The sequence below is a fragment of the Candoia aspera genome, chromosome 3 (genome assembly GCF_035149785.1).
Source record: "Candoia aspera isolate rCanAsp1 chromosome 3, rCanAsp1.hap2, whole genome shotgun sequence".
NCBI lineage: Eukaryota > Metazoa > Chordata > Lepidosauria > Squamata > Boidae > Candoia > Candoia aspera.
In genome coordinates this window covers 12780551-12798653 of record NC_086155.1, presented here as the reverse complement: position 1 = coordinate 12798653, position 18103 = coordinate 12780551, and the positions used below count along the sequence as shown (strand labels likewise).

Here is an 18103-nt window from a genome sequence, read left to right as displayed (position 1 = left end):
AAGCAACATGGTTGTAAAGTGTGATATCATGTGACTGCACCGCTTAGCAACAGCAGTTCCAGCACTTCCGGTTGCTGTTGTTAAGCAAATCCCATGCTGTCATTAAGCGCAATGTCACATGGTCACCAATTGTGACCTCCTGTTAGCTTCCCCATTGACTTTGCTTGTTGGAAGCTGGAGTGAAGATAGCAAGTGGCGATCATGAGAACGCAGGATGCCGCAACATTGAAATTGTGAGCTGTCGCTGAGCACCCAGATCACAATCACGTGACTGCAAGAACACTGCAATGGCTGGAACTTTGAGGACTGGTCATAAGTCCCCCTCATTCAGCGCCATTGTAAGTTTGAATGGTCACTGAACGAGTGGCCGTTGTGAGGACAACCTGTACTAGCATTTACACTGATGTGCCATGAACTGCCCACAGTTGAACTAGACTTGACAAAGGTTTGAGAGTTATAGCTCTATATTAACTCAATCTAGTATTGGCATCTATATTTCAATACCACAAATTCTTTATTTGCTTCTGTACAACAGGCTTTAGAAAGAATCCCAAGATACAATAGGAATATAGAATCTTAAATTAAAGTCCTTACCTTTCCTCTGATATTTCCAAAGTTTCTAGGAAAAATGCAGAAACCATCTCAAACTGGTAGGCATATATAGCAATGAGGACTACCATCGAATAGGAGACAACTATTAGCCAAAACCCCTTCAGGACTCGTCGCCAGCTCTCATAATGAATCTAGAACCAAGAATTCAATTTTGCAGCCTTAGTATTGAGTCTGAATATAATCAGATAATTGTACTAGAAGACCTATAGGAGATACAGTCAAGGCCAATGTTTCTCAACCTTGGCAAGTTGAAGCTGTGTGGACTTCAACTCCCAGAATTCCCCAGCCAGCATCCACACAGCTTCAACTTGCCAAGGTTGAGAAACACTGGTCAAGACAAATCAAACTGAGCTGCAGAGTTTTCAAAGGCCATTTGGCTTTATACTTATACCAAAATGTGACTGTAGATAAATATAGTGTGCCAATCAAAGCAAATATTTGTAGCTCAGGGTTGAACTGTGGAGTCCTTGGTGCTCTCTGAGCCTTGTTGTTTTCTTGCAGACGTTTCATTGCCAGACTAGGCAACATCTTCAGTGCAAAGAAGGAGTGGGCCTTGCTCACAATATTGTATACACCCTCATTGATTGTATACAATCAAGGAACTATTAACTCAGGCAATCAACCAAGCAGCAAACAACAGCCCAATCAAAGAACTGCCAAGGAGAGAACAACACCCCTACCAACACAAGCAGGGAAAGCCACTGTATATAAACTGAGAGCAAGGCCCTCTCCCTCTTTGCACTGAAGATGTTGCCTAGTCTGGCAATGAAATGTCTGCAAGAAAACAACAAGGCTCAGAGCGCACCAAGGACTCCACAAATATAGTGTGTCTGGAATCATTTTCTTTCTTAGAAATTTCAAGCTTCTTGCAGTCTTCAGACGTTTTTTTGTTTTTGTCTTTTTTAAACCCTCTCAGTAATTATAGCTGCATTCAGAGAGACAGGCAGTTTCTCCAATTTGTGAATTAATGTAACATGGCTAGGCTATAAGGGATAAGGGGAAAATTTTCAGATTGTAATTTAATGTGAATCTATCAGATCCATGCATTTCTGGAGCTAAGGAATGACCTAATTTGAAAGTATCTTTAATGTTGGCACTTCTTTGAAACTTCTAAGTTCTTCTAAGGTAGTTCTAAAACTTCTAAGGTAGTTTTTCATTCAGAATAGCACCTTGAATTTGACATAAGATTATATACAAAGATATGCTTATTAAGAAAAATATACAAATAAATGCAACTGTATTTTTCTGCAGATTCTACACAAATTTCAAACTGACGTGGAAACAGAAAAAGATTAAAACTTCAAAGGTAAAGAACCAAGAGAAATGCAAACTGACAGATTAATGCATTCTGAATTTGATCTCACAATGCTTTCCCTTCCCTTCAGAAATTAGGAATCAAGCAAGAGCTCAAACTCCAGGCCTGCTTACCTGGTACAAAGCCACACAGAACAGAAAAAGGATAACGTAGAGAATTTTATATAGGACCACTTTGCCACTGAAGCTGACAATAAAGAACATGATGGAACAGAAGTAAATCCAGTATTTTACTAGCATCCTCTTAAGTATAGAACCAAGTATATCCAGAAACAGGTTGTGCTGTGTGTCCACTTCTGCAACAGGAGTGTAAATTCAATCAGGAGCATCATTAATATTCAACAGCCCAGAATGATCTTTTAGGATAAATGACTAACAGTTTATGGTTTAATGTAAGCTTATTTAAATGTTTTTTTCCCCTAACAATCAGGCAGAATCTGTCTTTCTGTAAGTTAAGACTATTTCCTAAACAAGTTTCTCTGCCATCATTCCTGGATTGAATGAAGGTTTTGAAAATCCATTTTAAAGAGAGGGGCAAAGGGTCAGGGTAAACTTTGTTTAATATTAAATGTTCTTACCAGTTTGATATACTATCACTTCTTTGAGAGAACCCTCCTCTTCTTGCTTCTGTCTTTGCTTCACATACTGCTTCAACAACAACCAGAAGGTAAGCTGATATAAAATCTGCAACAGAACCACACAGGCATTTTGATGAGGGATATGTAGATGAGAACTAGATAACACTGAAAGTGTGACTTCAATTTTACTTTCTCTTCAGCACCTTCCAACCTACTTTCCACTTTCACAAGAATTAAGTCATGTGGACCAAGAGAGGGGCCTTCTCTGTAGTGGTCCCCATACTATGCCAACTGCTGCCTTCTGAGGAGTGCTTGGCCTCTACCCTTCTGGCATTCCACAAGGTACTGAAAACCATACTTTTTAAATGGGCACTTGATGCCTAGCAATTAACATCAGACAACCTTTAGTAATACGTTTGTCATGTTTAACTATGTTATAATGCTTTAATTTAATTAATGTTTTAGCTTTAAGGGAAGGGAATTGATGGTTTTTCTTGTATGTTGCTGATTTTTCTATACCACCCTGAGTCCTATGAAAGGACAGTATAGAAACATAAAACTAAATACATGATGCCTTCGTAAGTGTATTAGAGCAGGAGAGTATCTTTGAATCAAATTTCGGATTTCAGCAAGTATGTGCTCACCTTGGCTCCCAGATGGACACAGGGAAGAGAATTAGGTTTCAAATCCAAGTCAATGAGTAATGAAGTTGCAACCCCTGGAAATAATTCATCCTGTGAAAGATTCAGTCCCACAACAAAATTAAGAGTCACCAGCACATTTCCATAGGTGACAAGAAAGGGTGAGCTGAGCAAGGCACAGAGCTGACAGTTGGGTACCATCCAAATTATACAGGACCAGATTAGCAGAACAAAAGTTAGCCAGCTGCTGTAAGTGATACTCCAAACCTACAAATGAATACATAGCAATTATGTACTTTTAAGCATACGAATTTTGATAATGCTGCAGCTTTGTAGACCAATATGGATAATAAGACCATAAAAATATAGCCAGTACATAACATTTCCTATAGTATTCCACCTTAAATGGCTATATTCACATAACACTCTTAACTACCTCTGTAAAGATCTACCAGGTGCACTTGCACAACATACCTCCTTAGTGTTCACCTTAATAAGTTTTTTGTAGCTTAACATGTTGTGCAAACTTACCCCATTTGGTTAGTTGATGGTTCAGTTTATTATGCAAATCTTGAACATGGATGAATTCAATAACTAGGTTAAGCCTCTTTTATGAATGAAGCCATAATTTTAACCTTAACAACCTTATAACCTAAATATAACTTCGGAATTATTATATACCATAGGTGTCTTTATGGGTATAATTTTGATGGATTTTAAGACATGAGCCTTAAAATGGAGAGCTGGAAAGCATAATATCATAAGACAGACAAAGAACTGTGAACAGGGTGAGGAGTATCAAGCTTGAAGTAGAGCGTTTCAGAATTCTTCCACCACTTGGTGCCATAAAGATGTGCAGATTTATAATTCCCCAAATTCTCATTCAGATGACTTCAAAATTCTGATTTATTAGGAAGGCACGCAGCCAACTTGGAAATGCTCCTGACTTATTTGGAAGGCACCAGGTTCAGTAAGACAGCAGGATATGGATGCCTGGTTGCTGATGCTGAACATCTCCTTGGTAACAGTTCTTAAAAGACCCCAAAAGAAAGTTCTTACCATCATAGTAATCAGTGGAATGGTATAGCTCTGATTCATAATGAATTGTGCCAATGCTAAAAAGATACTCGACTTGTTTTCTTCCACGTTACATTTTTCATTAGCTTCTGTGGAGGTTTCAGAATACATTGTGTGCTCTGCAAACAATATTAAATTTGGAAAAATGATGAATTATAAGAAATGTCCAAGTTTCCTGCAAGCCAGTTTTTATCTTATTTTATTTGGTAACAACAACCCAGTGCCCTTGAAACCCACTTTGAAAAATTCAACAAGAAAGTGTAATTCAAGGAAGGAGGGAAGGAGGGAAGGAAGATGAGCAACAAGCATTAATTTATATATGAGCATTTTCCCATTCAATGTTTTACTTCTGTACTGCACACACTCCTTTCTCGAATTCTGTCTTCTATTTCCAGCAAACCACAGGTTATTGTTACATTGAAACTAGATAAACTGTGGTATGTACTTAAAAGGAGTCTTGGGAGGTAGGTATTTGAAAGGGAAAATCAGCTGCCTTGCAAGAGTCAAAGTACTCTGCCCCCCTCTGTCTAACACACACACACACACACCATCTCCTTTATTCTGTAAATGACCTATGCTTATCACTATGAGTGGTTTGATGAAATGTGACATGCTGTTTGATTGAAATTATGGTCCAACACTCTTGGAGAGCACAAATTTGGGTGAAGTTATTTGGTGAATGCCCATATTTTCTGATAATAACAAAGAGCCACATGGCACCTTCAAGAATAACAGATCTTATGTAGTTTACTCTTAGGAGAATAAGAAGTTGTCCTGTGCTGAATCATACCATATACCTCAGGATCAAAGACCCTGATTAGAAGCAGCTTGTAGGCTACCAGCCAGAAGTCCTTATAGACTTACTTGGACATGCCTGGGATTAAACCTGGTCCCTTTGTCATGAAAATTTATTTATTTTCTATCCCACCTTTATTCTTTTTATAAATAACTCAAGGCGGTGAACAGACCAAATACTCCTTCCTCCTCCTACTTTCCCCACAACAACAACCCTGTGAGGTGAGTTGGGCTGAGAGAAAGTGACTGGCCCAAGGTCACCCAGCCGGCTTTCATGCCTGACTAGAACTCACAGTCACCTGATTTCTAGCCCGCTGCCTTCACCACTAGACCAAACTGGCAGTGCTATAGCACTGAAGCACAGATCCTTTAGGATTCAAGTCCATTTCAGCAAATGCAAGAAGTATTATCATTAATTGGCAGTGATATACTTGCATTTCGCTCAAAACGTTCATACACAGATATCAAGAAGACAATAGCACGCAGAAAGTACTGCTTGCAATAACTCAATGCAAAGCTTATGATAAAGTCAAGTGGAATCACGGAGAACCAACCTGACTATGCTTTCTGCATTTTACATTTTGCATTTGGTTCTGCTTTAACTTTCCATCCATCTCAAAGTTCATGCAACAATAAATATGTTAGATTTTAAAGTGATATAAGATAGTTCTTTGCTGTTGGTGTAAGTACTCTTTGCTTCAGTATAGAAACTCAGTATTTCTCTGTACTGTACTTCCCAGTATTTCTATGACTGCTAGGCAGAATGATCTCAACTGGCACTCAGTACGATATACCTGATACGGAAATACTGTGTCCTTCATTGATGTAGCCATCCATACTGCAACTGCTATGGTTCTGACATTGCAAGAGGACAAATTCCTGTGAAATTCCACTTGAAAGAGAAACCACCTAGACAAACAATGGAAGTGTTTTGATTTTACACAGTGAGGGTTTACACACTCAGGATAAAAGCATTGTTACACCTTTTCTTTTGTCTAAGAGCACTATTAATTTTGATTTTTTTTTGTAGGCCCCAAAAATTTCATAAGCCCCAGGCACTATTCCTTTTAGGCCTAATCTATGATACAGGCGTGATGTAGTGAGAACTTTTATGGGCTTTCTTGGGAAGACAAACTAGAGTTTGGGGTTATTATTGAAAATAACAAGACAGTTGTACAACCTAAGCACAGCTGGAAAAAACAGCAAACCAATCATAGAAACAATGCACCCAATACCCAATCAACATTCAATGGCCCATTTCTCTTATTTTGTCTACTTTTACTTCATATTGTAGTTTTTCTTATGCACACCTTAAGATTCACCCTTAGCAGGCAGGGAGAAGGGGATATTGAGTGTTTTCCTCTAATTATCTCTCTCACTCCAAGGTTTCCAAAATGGTCCCTACGTCAAGAAACCATTTGCCTGAGCATTCTGGGTTATTATTAAGTGATTTGATTGACAGGGTTCATGATCAATCCAGGATTCTTAATAGCACTTTACCTTGTCATTAGTATCCATGCTCACCCAAAGCTCAGAACGCATCTTTATTTCTACATATTCTTCAGAATGGAACTGAATAGCCTCTTCTTTGCTTCCCTAAATGATGCATTAATTCAAATGGAGGAAAACCATCATGAAAACAATAAAAAATGCTATTTTCATATCCATGGTTTATACCCAACCTAGACCTGAGCTATATATTTAAACCTGGATTTATAACTATGTTACAGCAGAAAAGGTGATCACTTTAAGGAACAAAACGTATGAAAGCAAGGGATACAGAATCTTCTCAATAGCCAGGACTAACTTCTCACAGCCATGTGTTCCAGGTACTTTTCTCCCAGCTAAAGGCCTACCTGGTATCTTATATACATGGGCAGTATATAAATCCCATCACACACATACATACATACTGGCTAGTTGGACTTTCTTTCAAATGTTAACCAGTAGAGGTGGGTTTAATGCCTATTGAAAAGGAGACTTATAAAAATAGAAGGATCAGTCAAATACAGATGGACCAGGAATACCAAGCCAAACTAGATAATTCCGTGTCCATAAGGGGAAATCTCAGTCGTCTGGCTTATTCATATTGCATTTTAATATATACCATACCTTAGTAGGCAGTGCCCACTGCTGCAACATTGTGACCAGTAAATAATATAGGGCAAGAAGGAAAAGAGGATTCAAAGCCACTGGCCAGTTTAAGTGAGGATGAACGTGTAGTTTCCAAGGTGCTGTAATGTTTGTCTTAATAAGTGGCACTATGCCCAAGATCCTAGAGAAGAAGACAGTAGGAAAAAAGCTGCAGTGATTTAAATTTTTTAATGGAAACAGAAGAAGAAAAATAGTGACACAATATATTAGTCCACTAGCACAATCATTACATAATGACTGCAGCATCAACTTGACTTTCTTAATGGGCCAATGGCCTAGTCACTTTCAGTGCAACAATAAGCTATAACATAGTTTTTTTAATTCCATTTTATACAAACCAAGCTATTATGGCTTGTTCAGTTCCACCATGGTTAAAAAATCTTGGCTTTGTAATATGCATAATACACAGATTAAAGGATTACAGTTCTGGACAGTGCCATCTCCAGTGGAAGGGGAAGGTCACAAAATGCTCTTCAGAACTACGTGATACATTAACTTTTTTTTCTGTCTGATGCTCCAGTTTTCTTTTGCAAGGATTTAAAACAAAACAGAATTAAAAACTCAGACTCATACATGGAGGAGTGGATCCAATGGAATGGATTCCTCAACATCTAACTTTATTTCTAACCAACTGATCACAAGTATTATGTTGATAGTATCATGTTAAGTATCATGCTATGGATTTTCTCTGTGTTCGCTCTTTGCCCATCACTCTAAATGGTCTTCTTCTAAGAGATTGCTAATCTGAGGTCAAATCCTTCTACCTTTCTTCCCAGGCATACCAAAACAGAGCACCTGTTCTTGGACTCTTCCTGGTAGGATGTAGTAATGTAAGGTATTAGTCTTTGCCTATGTATATGTAGAGGAGAACAGAGATGGCCTTGAAGAAGTTACTGAACAGGTGTTGCATAAACAGCAGCTTAGCCTGAGAAGGGAGGAGGGAGTCAGAAGAAACTCAAATCTGCCCAGCTTTGATTGTCTTGGGAATAAGGGGGACTGAAAGGGAAACTGTGTCAGGGTTCCAGGTTTCTCTTCTCTTACCTTGTAATAATAAAGTAGAGTTCCAGTAGACTTTGTGAAGCCTGTTTCCTGATCTGGTCTACTACAAAGGAGTGGCATTAATCTTGAAAACCAGACAGAGTTTCTCTCCCTCTCCCTCCCCCTCCCCCAAATAATATCCAAGAAAGTAAAAATAGGGCAGTCTTGAGTTTCTTTCTCACTCCCTCCTCCCTTCCCAGGCTAAACTGGTATTACTGTAATGGTCGCTGAATACCTTGTTCAGAGCCATCTTCAAAGTCTTTTACACTCTATGTATTTTCTGTTATAATTATAAAACTATATACAGGTAGTCCTCATTTAATGATCACAACTGAGACTGGAATTTTGGTTGCTAAGTGAAGTGGTCATTAAGTGAATCTGACCCAATTTCACAACCTTTTTTGAGGTGGTCATTAAGTGAATCACTGCAGCCATTAAGCAAACCACATAGTCATTAAGCGAATCACGCAGTTCCCCACTGATTTTTCATGCCAGAAGCCAGCCAGGAAGATTGAAAATAGCAATCATGTGACCAAGGGATGCTGCAATGCAAACCAGTTGCCAAGCGCCCAAATCATGATCAAGTGACCATGGAGATGCTGCGGTGGTCATAAGTGTGAGCACCAGTTGTAAGTCATTTTCAGCACCATCATAAGTCTGAACCGTCACTAAATTAATGGTCATTAAGTGAGGACTGCCTGTAACTTTCTGTTATAGTTACAAAACCTGCTTTGCCAGTCATTGCTCAGATTAGATTCTTGCTCTCAGGAATGCCCACAAACGCATAAAGAATACGTCAACCTCAAATAAAACACAATTTTTTAAAAATGAAAACCCCCCTGAATCTGCAAATTCTACTGCCTCAGTCTATTTCAAGCTTCTGCTTTGGGGCACCCATCAGATCTGCTGGACTTGAATTCTCAAAATTCCCTGTCAAGTATAGCAAAACATCAGAATTTTGATCCAACACATCTGAAAGGCTCCAGCAAATTGGGAACATCTGTTCTGCTTCCTAATTTAGTGCAATATGTATAATATTTTCCTCTGAGTAAAACCAGTTCAAACAATAATTTGCAAGTACTTAAATGTGAATGAACAAAGCTACAATCCTAACCATTACTTAGGATGGTTCTGCAAGTACAGTAATTTAGATGTGCATGTGAACAGTCTGAGGAAGCACTGAGAACTGGTAGCTTTTTCCAGGATAAGGATCTCAAAACACCTGGCTTTTTTTTCTTCCCACTTTCATTTTCCTAAATCTAGAAATAAACAGAAATAGAAAATTTCAGAAGTATTTTGCATGCTACATGCTCTGTACCTCTTCAACCCAAGTCATTTTCTTCAGTGCCAAACTACAACACGGACTTAAAGCGGGTGATATGTTGAATGCAAGGTATTCACCTGAGATCCATTGTCTTTGTATAATATTCCTGTCCTTATCCATTGCTTTTATTACCTTCCACCAAAAGTAGTACCCAAAGTGAATGAGATAATAAATATAAATAAAATAAGCATAGTCAATTGTGGTTTCACCTTCATGTTTTTCTCATCTGTGAGATTTATGTTTTTACCTGACATAAATGACTTCTGTAGAAACAAGGGCCTGGAAGTATGGAAGTTGGTACAGGTAAAAAGCAGTGATGTGTCCCGCGGAAAATATTGCAAGAAAAACACACAAACTATTGAAGAAAACTGGGCTGATTGGACGATTGCAGGACCACCAGGTACACAGGCCCAGGAAGGCAAAGAAATAAACTGCTGAGCATGCAGAAGGTAGGATTATACCTAAGGATAAGGAAATATGATTTTCTTGGTAATAAGGTCCAGTTTATACAAGTTGGAGAATCACCGAAGAATTGAGAAGTCCCCCACAGAAGTAAAAGATCACTGAAAATAATAAAATGGAATGGAATGGAATACAGGTAGTTCTCTCATACCGAATGCCTCATTTAACAACCACTTGAAGATAAGACAGTATTAAAAAAAAACAACTTTGCGACCAATCCTTGCATTTACAACTGTTGCAGCGTCCCACAGTCATGTGATTGCCATTTGGGTGCTTCACAACCAGTGTGCATTTACAACCATCACAGCATCCCACGGTCATGTGATTGCCATTTGTGTTCTCCACAACCAGCTTCCAACAAGCAGAGTTAATGGAGAACACAGAAGTAAAATCGCAAGTCATGGTCACTTAATGTGTTGCTTAACAACCACGGTAATTCACTTAATGACCAAATGGGAAATGATGTCATACTCCCATCACAGTCACGTGATTTTCCACTTAGCAACTGCGGTGCTTAGTGACGGACTTGCTGGTCCCAACTGTGGTTGCTAAGCGAGGACTATCTGTAAGAGGCACCCTCCAAATCAAATTGGAGAAGTCTGCAGCAATGGGGTGGACATGGGAAAGGCATGGGTGAAAAGCAAAAGCCAGTCTGGCTGATACTTCCAAGTTACTGCTGCTTAATGGGCCAAGCTTGTCATTTGTGACTTCTCCATGTTAGAGGAAGAAATGTCACTGTTAAGCAAAAAGGATTTTCACTAGCAGACCAGGGGATGCCTCTTCTTGAGCAATTCATTTGGTATAATTTATACTGTCTTGTCATACAATATACCCCAGCACTGTATCCAAATTTTAAAATTACAAAGATCACCTTCTTTTTTTTCCTTTTGTGGGGGCACTAAGTTGTGCCCAGGATCAAACACACTGTGCCATAAATATGTGAAATAACTTGTACCTGCTAAGCCTAACAGAAGCATAACCAAGACTTTGCCAGCAGTTCCAAGCATGTCTTCACAAAGAATCTCCAAGCCTCTTAGGAACAAAGTGAATTTCAGAACAAAACCTGAACGGCTGTATCCCAAATCATCCTTTTCAAATGGATAGTCAATTTCTATGTCCTCAGTTTCTTCAGTTTCTGCTTCAGATTCCTGCAAATATGGAATATATTTATCAAGAATCAATGCTCAACAGGAGCAGCAAAGCCATTGGACAACAGGAGGGCCAGAGATTCTGTTACAGTTCTGCACTGTTATTAAGGAACTGTTGTTTCCTCAAATAAGGCACTTTAAAAAAATCCAACGGGGGGGAAAATGTTTATGGAACATTTCATCTTCCTATGGACTGATAACCTATCAACAAATGATGAGGACTCTGTTGATATGCCAATGTATTCAATAAAACTGTGTTGTCATATTTTTAAAAACAGGCAAAAAGAAAATATATTTTCTTATCTGATAAGTGCAGAAAAGTCTACTTACTTTTGGAAGAAATGTAAGAAATTAGACGTATCTAGCATAGATATTTCTTTCTGCACTCCTTAATGAATACAGCATTTGTTTAATACAGATCAGTCTAGGGAATGCAAGTTTTTCTTTTTTAATGTGGTCCTTTTAAAAAGTATTTTTAGGCTGTAGTTATGTTTATACTTTACTTCAGCCCCACTGAATTTAGTCAGATTTATTTCTAATTAAATATGCATAGCATGGGGCTGCTGAGTCCAAAATCAAACATTTGCACACTATGTTGTTCTATTTAATTATAAGGATGTAGACAATGATTATTAGTTAGTTTAATGTTACAATATAAAAGCCAAATAATTCATTTGGTGAATTATTTCCATTTCCCACCCTTCCCCTTCCTACATTCATGTAAATTGATTGATTGATTATGTGCCATTGCTCACACATCAAGTATGGTAAGCCGAAATTTATATAATCGTGGTTCAGTGAATAAACCAAAAATTGACTGAGCCATAGAGTACAATGGCTGGTTTGAATTCAATAGTCTGAACTAAAAACTCACCAACTCACCAACCATACTATGGCTTAGTAGATCATGGGAATGAGATTCTGGTTCATGTTATTTATACCTGACAGTTATATTTGCACAAAACACTTTATGAAACTAAGTAACTCATGCATGTGTGCAACACATATAAAAATGGGGCAGGGCTTTGACTGCACAGCCACCATTTTGACTTTTTTCAGTCACCCACCCCCACAAAGAGCCTGGACACACTGAAATAAAAATGAATGGCTAAGAAATGGTCTCTAGTTTGGTTCAGAATGTTATGTGAACCAAGCCACTGAGTGTTTCTATAATAAAGGACACACACACACACCCCTTCCCTTTTCCAGTCCTCACACAGTTTCCTCACACAGTTTATGTTATCCCAAGACATGCAACACATGCAGCATCTCTACTGTCTCTTTCACCTCTTCTTCCTCATCACAAGAGAATAGATCTTGATTTCCAGACTGGGCCTCACTTTTCCAGTTGCTGAGTTTCACCATCTTATTGTAAAGCAGTGTGAAGGTCAGACCAGCAAGAAACATTCCAATATCAGGAGCCAAAAGACGTATGATGTTTCCAGCATCAAGTCTGCTAAACCTACAGGATAAATGGTATTTTTTTTTATTTATTATTCAAATTTCTATCACCGCCCATCTCCCCCCAAAAAGGGGGGCTCTTTTTTGAGTATTTTGTAAAGTTAACGTTTTCCCAGTCCAGTAGGAGAAACTTCCCTATTTATGCTCCATTTGCAGTGGATCAGCATCATAAGATGAATTAGGGCTAGAGCCAATCACAAAGTGGTGCAAAGTGGAATTGTCCTTAGGAGCTTGCAAAATGAAGATGGAACAACCCAGAATGGGTCACTAAACAACCTGCACCAGTGAAGCTGCTATAAACAGAACCCAGTGCATACGCCTGGGTCTCCAGTCCAGGAGGGTCACAAGTTACGCCAGAGAGAGAAACGAACAGGGTATCAAAAACACCAGTTACCCAAAATTGAGTAAAAAAAAGCAGATGCACCATATACTTATTTTAAATAAGTTTCCCAAAGTGTGAGGAACAGGCAGCTGAATCCATCAGATGCTGGCTGTCAAAATGGCAGCCTTGAGCTTCCCCTGTGACCTTCTAGGACCTCTGGAGACTGGATAGCAATGGGACAGGAAGGCTTGTCTGCCATTACTGATGTTTATAAGAAGGAGCCACTAATGTAGCTTTTGAGGAATTGAACTGATGTATCATCATGCTAAATAAAAAGTAGTTTCCCTCTTTATTTTTTTGGAATCATTTATATTGATGTAATTGCATATATTATTTTCTTGGGTTGCATTATGATTGATCTTGTTTTTAGCAATAAATTATTTTTAATTAAAGTATGTACATTTTTTTAGGCATAATGCCATTGCATGCTTAATAGACTACAGCAGTGTTTCTCAACCTTGGCAATGTTAAGATATGTGGACTACAACTCCCAGAATTCCCCAGCCAGCTGAGGAATTCTGGGAGTTGAAGTCCACATATCTTAACGTTGCCAAGGTTGAGAAACACTGGACTACAGTATAGTGTAAACATAACTTTTATATGTACTGGGAAACCAAAATCTTTATCACGATACTCACTTTATTGTGGTGGTCTGGAACCAAACCCATAATATCTCCGAGATATGCCTGTATACTTTGGCAGGTCAGGCAACCTGTCCTCAAGTTGTTTGCGGTTTCAGACCCTGGGAGCTAAATACTGTAGACACCACATGGGATTGCTTCTGCAGTAAAGCAGAATGTCAGCATTCTGATAGTCATATTTACAAATAGCCCTTTCAGGCAGTAGGTTGCCATGTTCCCAGGTCTGATTCAGCACACAAGGAGTAAGGAGCAGCTTCTTCCTCAGGAGCATGAGTAGAGGGGATCAGAAAAGTCAAGATGTCAGAGATCAAAGCACTACCCTTTTTTTTTACATATGTCACATGTGCAATGCATGTCAAAAAGGAGTAGGCCTTCAATTGCACAACTGTTGCTCCCATCTTGACTTTTCTGAGCCTCCCCCCTACAGACACTCCTATTGTCCCCTCCCCATTTCATGCTGTAACATCAACAAACGGCCAGCAGTCCACAGATACAATTTTGATTTATCTGCAGCAAGGAGACTTTGCTTACATATGAATGTTTCCACACAAGATGGAACTGCACTGAGGGAATGTGGTCAACTGGTCACTAAGGCAGTATGCAATAAATGCATAACTCCGAGAAAAGGCAGTCACCCAGGATGTCTGCAGGCTGTGGTCAAAAAAGTCACCAGTGATGGCCATGATGGTGCAATCGAAGCTCTGTGGCTCACATAAAAAATGGCACAGCTTCAATTACACTGTCATGGCTGCTATTTTGACTTTTTCAAAAACCACGCCCTGCAGACACCCCTGCCCACTCCCACCCCAACAATAAAGACAGGCAATTGTATGAAAATCTTACCGCACAACACCAAAATGGGACAGCACTTCCTCCCAAAAGAAATCTAGAAAAAAAATACAGTGGTTTGGAAACGGCCATTATATTCCATTCCCCAAAGTCTGCTAACAAATTGTTTGTACTGAAAAATGTGTATCTTGGTGAAATTGGTGTGTGGGTGTGTGTGCGCGCACACGTGCTTTCTTCCTCCATTCCTTCTTTGCACTTTGCTGGATTGTGTAAGCAGCAAAGCTTTTAAAATAAAAATTGGCCATCTTTCATATGAATCTCCTAGAATTTTGAAATTGGCAAGGAAATAAGTGCAAAACAAATGTAAAAACAAGGTTATTCGGACCAATTCAAACTGAAATCAATTTATACAAACATCAAGGATATGTCACTATCCAAGCCACTACTTGGCTTGAACTCTATGAATGATTTGGATTTCTGATGACAAATATTTCTAATATGTGATAAGTTTAGAATGACCTCATATCCCCAGAACTAGAAAATAACTTTATCCCCAAATGACACTTTTAAAAACATTTGTGTCTGCTTTTGAATAAAGCAACTTGAAGCTTTTTGTAAGGTGAGAAAAAAAGGACAAAAACTCCAAACGTAAAGAAACAATTTCCCAGTAGTTCAAGTTTAAAAATCAGCTTGCACAGTACTAAACATTGTGATTCTATGTTTGTTAAAAGCCTGCTAGAATCACTACCCTTCCTTCACAGAGAAATTTAACACTACATCTCACTAAACCACACATACACCAAGCCTACGCATACTAAAATATACCCTGTTTTTATCTGGACATACTGTACAACAATAAGGTAGTGGCCATTTTGAATTTCTCAAATTTCAAACATTACCTCAGAACAGATCTTTCTCTGTTCAATTCTCTTCTCACCAAAAGAATTTCATATCAATCTTAAAACAGAACTGAAGTGAAATGATTTTGAGGTGGGCATTATTGGCTGATAAAATGGACCCTCTCAGTTCAAAACATGGCTACACCCCATTTACGATGCAATGTTTGTATGTATTTAGTTGCACACATTCGTTAATGTGACTGCACCAGTCAGAAAAGCTGACAACAGTTAAAACTAATCCAAATTAAAATCTCTTAAAAGAAAAGCAAAATCAAAGAGAACTATCAAAAGGAGACCTAATTAAAGCAGTCAGATACAGCAGCTGACATATTAAAGTAAAATTTACATTGTCTGTGGAGCAAATGCCTTTCTAAGTAGTCTTAACCAGTTAGTGACAAATTATCAGAGATGGTGACAGATGGTGGCAACTGGCACCCCAGGGCAGAAAATTGCACAGTACTGGTTCAATTATCAAGAATGCCTTTTCTCTTGTCCCCACTAGAGACAGAGAAGGGTCAGATATCAGGCAGGCTCATATCGCAAAAAGGCAATTGCTAAGGTACCAAACTCCTTATAGCTTTAAAGATCATCACCGACATTTTGAATGATGGCTAGAAACAAACTGATGATCAGCACAGCCTTTGCAGAGGCATTCTTCCAGTAAGTACCCACCGAAATTTGCACTAATACATTCTGGACTAGTTGCACTTTCTGAAGACTCTTTAAAGGTAATTCTAAATAGAGCACTTGGCTATAACCCAATCTAGCTGTAACCAAAAAGGAATTTGTCACAGATCTGATTTCATTTGGTGCACTGGATTCAACTGGGCAAAGGCACCCTCTTTCTATAGTAGCTGCCTAAGCCTCCACTTCCAAAGCCAAATTCAGAAAGAAAATACATCTTTATTCTTCCCTCCTTCATATTTTCATTAATCGTGTGCCCTAGTCATACACTAAAAAGACTGAGCGGTTGCACAAGGGGGCTGCTAAGCTGCCAGAAGCCCATTCCTCTATTCCATGAGAAGACCCTGTAGAATAGGCAGGAGGTGGGGAGAAGCAAGAAATACCATTGATGGGGAAATAATTGTTCTGCTGTATCATCAAAATGACTGCTACTTCCATCATTTCAAACACCATGCTGAGCAAGAAACAAATTAGCTCAGTTCCCAAAGAAAATTGCCATTGTGAGATCAGATAGCTTTGGAGCTGGTTTTGAACTTGTACAGCTCTGGAATAAAGTGCAATCCTTTTCTCATCTATGTTCTTCTTGACTAGAAGCACATCTGTCTTGCCTTATGTTGAAAGCACCATTTTCACACTTATTTTCACACCCCAACCTACAAGTAAAACATTAATACGAAGTTGTTAATATAGCATCTCTCTTATTCATTCACAAAAGGAATGAAGTACTGACCCCATTCAGACAATATGCCTGACAGAATCAGCTGTTTTGGGGCCAACTGACTTATCCCCATGCAGGGACAGCACAGGATCATAGGCGACCCAATCTTTTTTTTTTTAAAGTCCTCCCAACCACCACAAAGAAGACTGATGTCCCACCACTTTTATTTCTGAACTAAACAAAGAAACAAATAAAATGGTGGTCCAATTCAGATTGGTGGCATTATGGACAGTCTGATGCACTTACCTACTCCCATTCTTTTCTGCCCCTTCTCCCCCACACATGTAGCACACAGTTGTATGACAAATAAAACAATAGAAGAGATAATGTTCCTCAGACCCCAATTTTTGTAAGGCTGCTGTAGGAAATTTGTCTCCATTTCAGAGCAGTTAAGCTTCTCAACCTTGTTCACACGACACAATAGACTGAGGAAAGTTAATTTACTTCCAAACAGTCCCAAGGCTATTTTGAGCTAAAAATGTTTAACTTTTGTTTTACAAAGATTATAGTCAGCTCCAATCGATGGTGTTTGCAAGGCACACTAACTCCTGGTGATCCAGTTAATTGTGTTGTTCAAAAAACATTATTTATAAACTGTTCCAAGTTTGATCTCTAGCTTGTAATGCTTTTTGCCCCTAGAATAAATTATTGCCATAGAATTTTGAACTGATCTGTACCATTAGATGGGAAGTAATAGAAAGCAATTTGAAAAGCCACTTGTAACACAAGGAAAGTGAAGCTGGTATAGCTGATGGCTCTAATCAACTGCCCAGTGAACCCTGAAAGACAAAAGCATAAACGTTATTTTCAAGGACTTAAAACATTTCTGTTCCATCACACAAACCCAATTTACAAAAATAAAATTGCAAGAGAGTAGCAAAATCCTACAATTTAAAAAGTTGACTTCAAAATCACAATGGCACTATTTATGAGAGAATAAATAACTGCCTTCCAGAATGGGATTGATGACAAAGGGACATCCAGCCAATTAAAGACAACAGTGTGCAGATAAATGAAATTAGTCACAGGTTTTCTGACCAATGCTGAAAATAATGCAGTGATTCTTAAATGATCCAGGAAACATTGTGGCTCCTCAGAAGCTTTTTCAGGAGCAGTAAGTGCAGATCAGAGCCCATAAAAGATGCACGTGCTGATGCTATGAATGGCTTGGCTTCTGCCATTTATACGGAGCAATGACCATTGCATTCATATTTGCAAAGAATACTGCCCCAGAATCCTTTGCAATGTTCCATTATACCATAGCAGTCGTACAAGGATTCTATAAGCAAATGGCAATTACTGAAGATAGAAAGTCTGAGAAAATATGAGGGCCCAAGAGTAGATAATATGTTGAGAATCAACATTGTGGTCTCCTACTATAGACCC

The 18103-nt window shown here is 38.7% G+C and overlaps 1 protein-coding gene across 1 annotated transcript in view; it reads right to left on the bottom strand.

Moving 5' to 3' along the window:
* The window catches only part of LOC134493995 (piezo-type mechanosensitive ion channel component 2-like), an 80971-nt gene extending 74436 nt beyond the window's left edge, over positions 1 to 6535 (bottom strand). The window contains exons 1-7 of the mRNA XM_063298860.1: positions 6518 to 6535; positions 5812 to 5926; positions 4205 to 4341; positions 3149 to 3412; positions 2505 to 2610; positions 2041 to 2222; positions 595 to 743 (exon numbers count right to left, since the gene is read on the bottom strand). Of these exons, the coding sequence (XP_063154930.1) occupies positions 595 to 743; positions 2041 to 2222; positions 2505 to 2610; positions 3149 to 3412; positions 4205 to 4341; positions 5812 to 5926; positions 6518 to 6535 (971 nt within the window). The remainder of the gene's footprint in view (positions 1 to 594; positions 744 to 2040; positions 2223 to 2504; positions 2611 to 3148; positions 3413 to 4204; positions 4342 to 5811; positions 5927 to 6517) is intronic.
* Positions 6536 to 18103: the final 11568 nt, after the last annotated feature.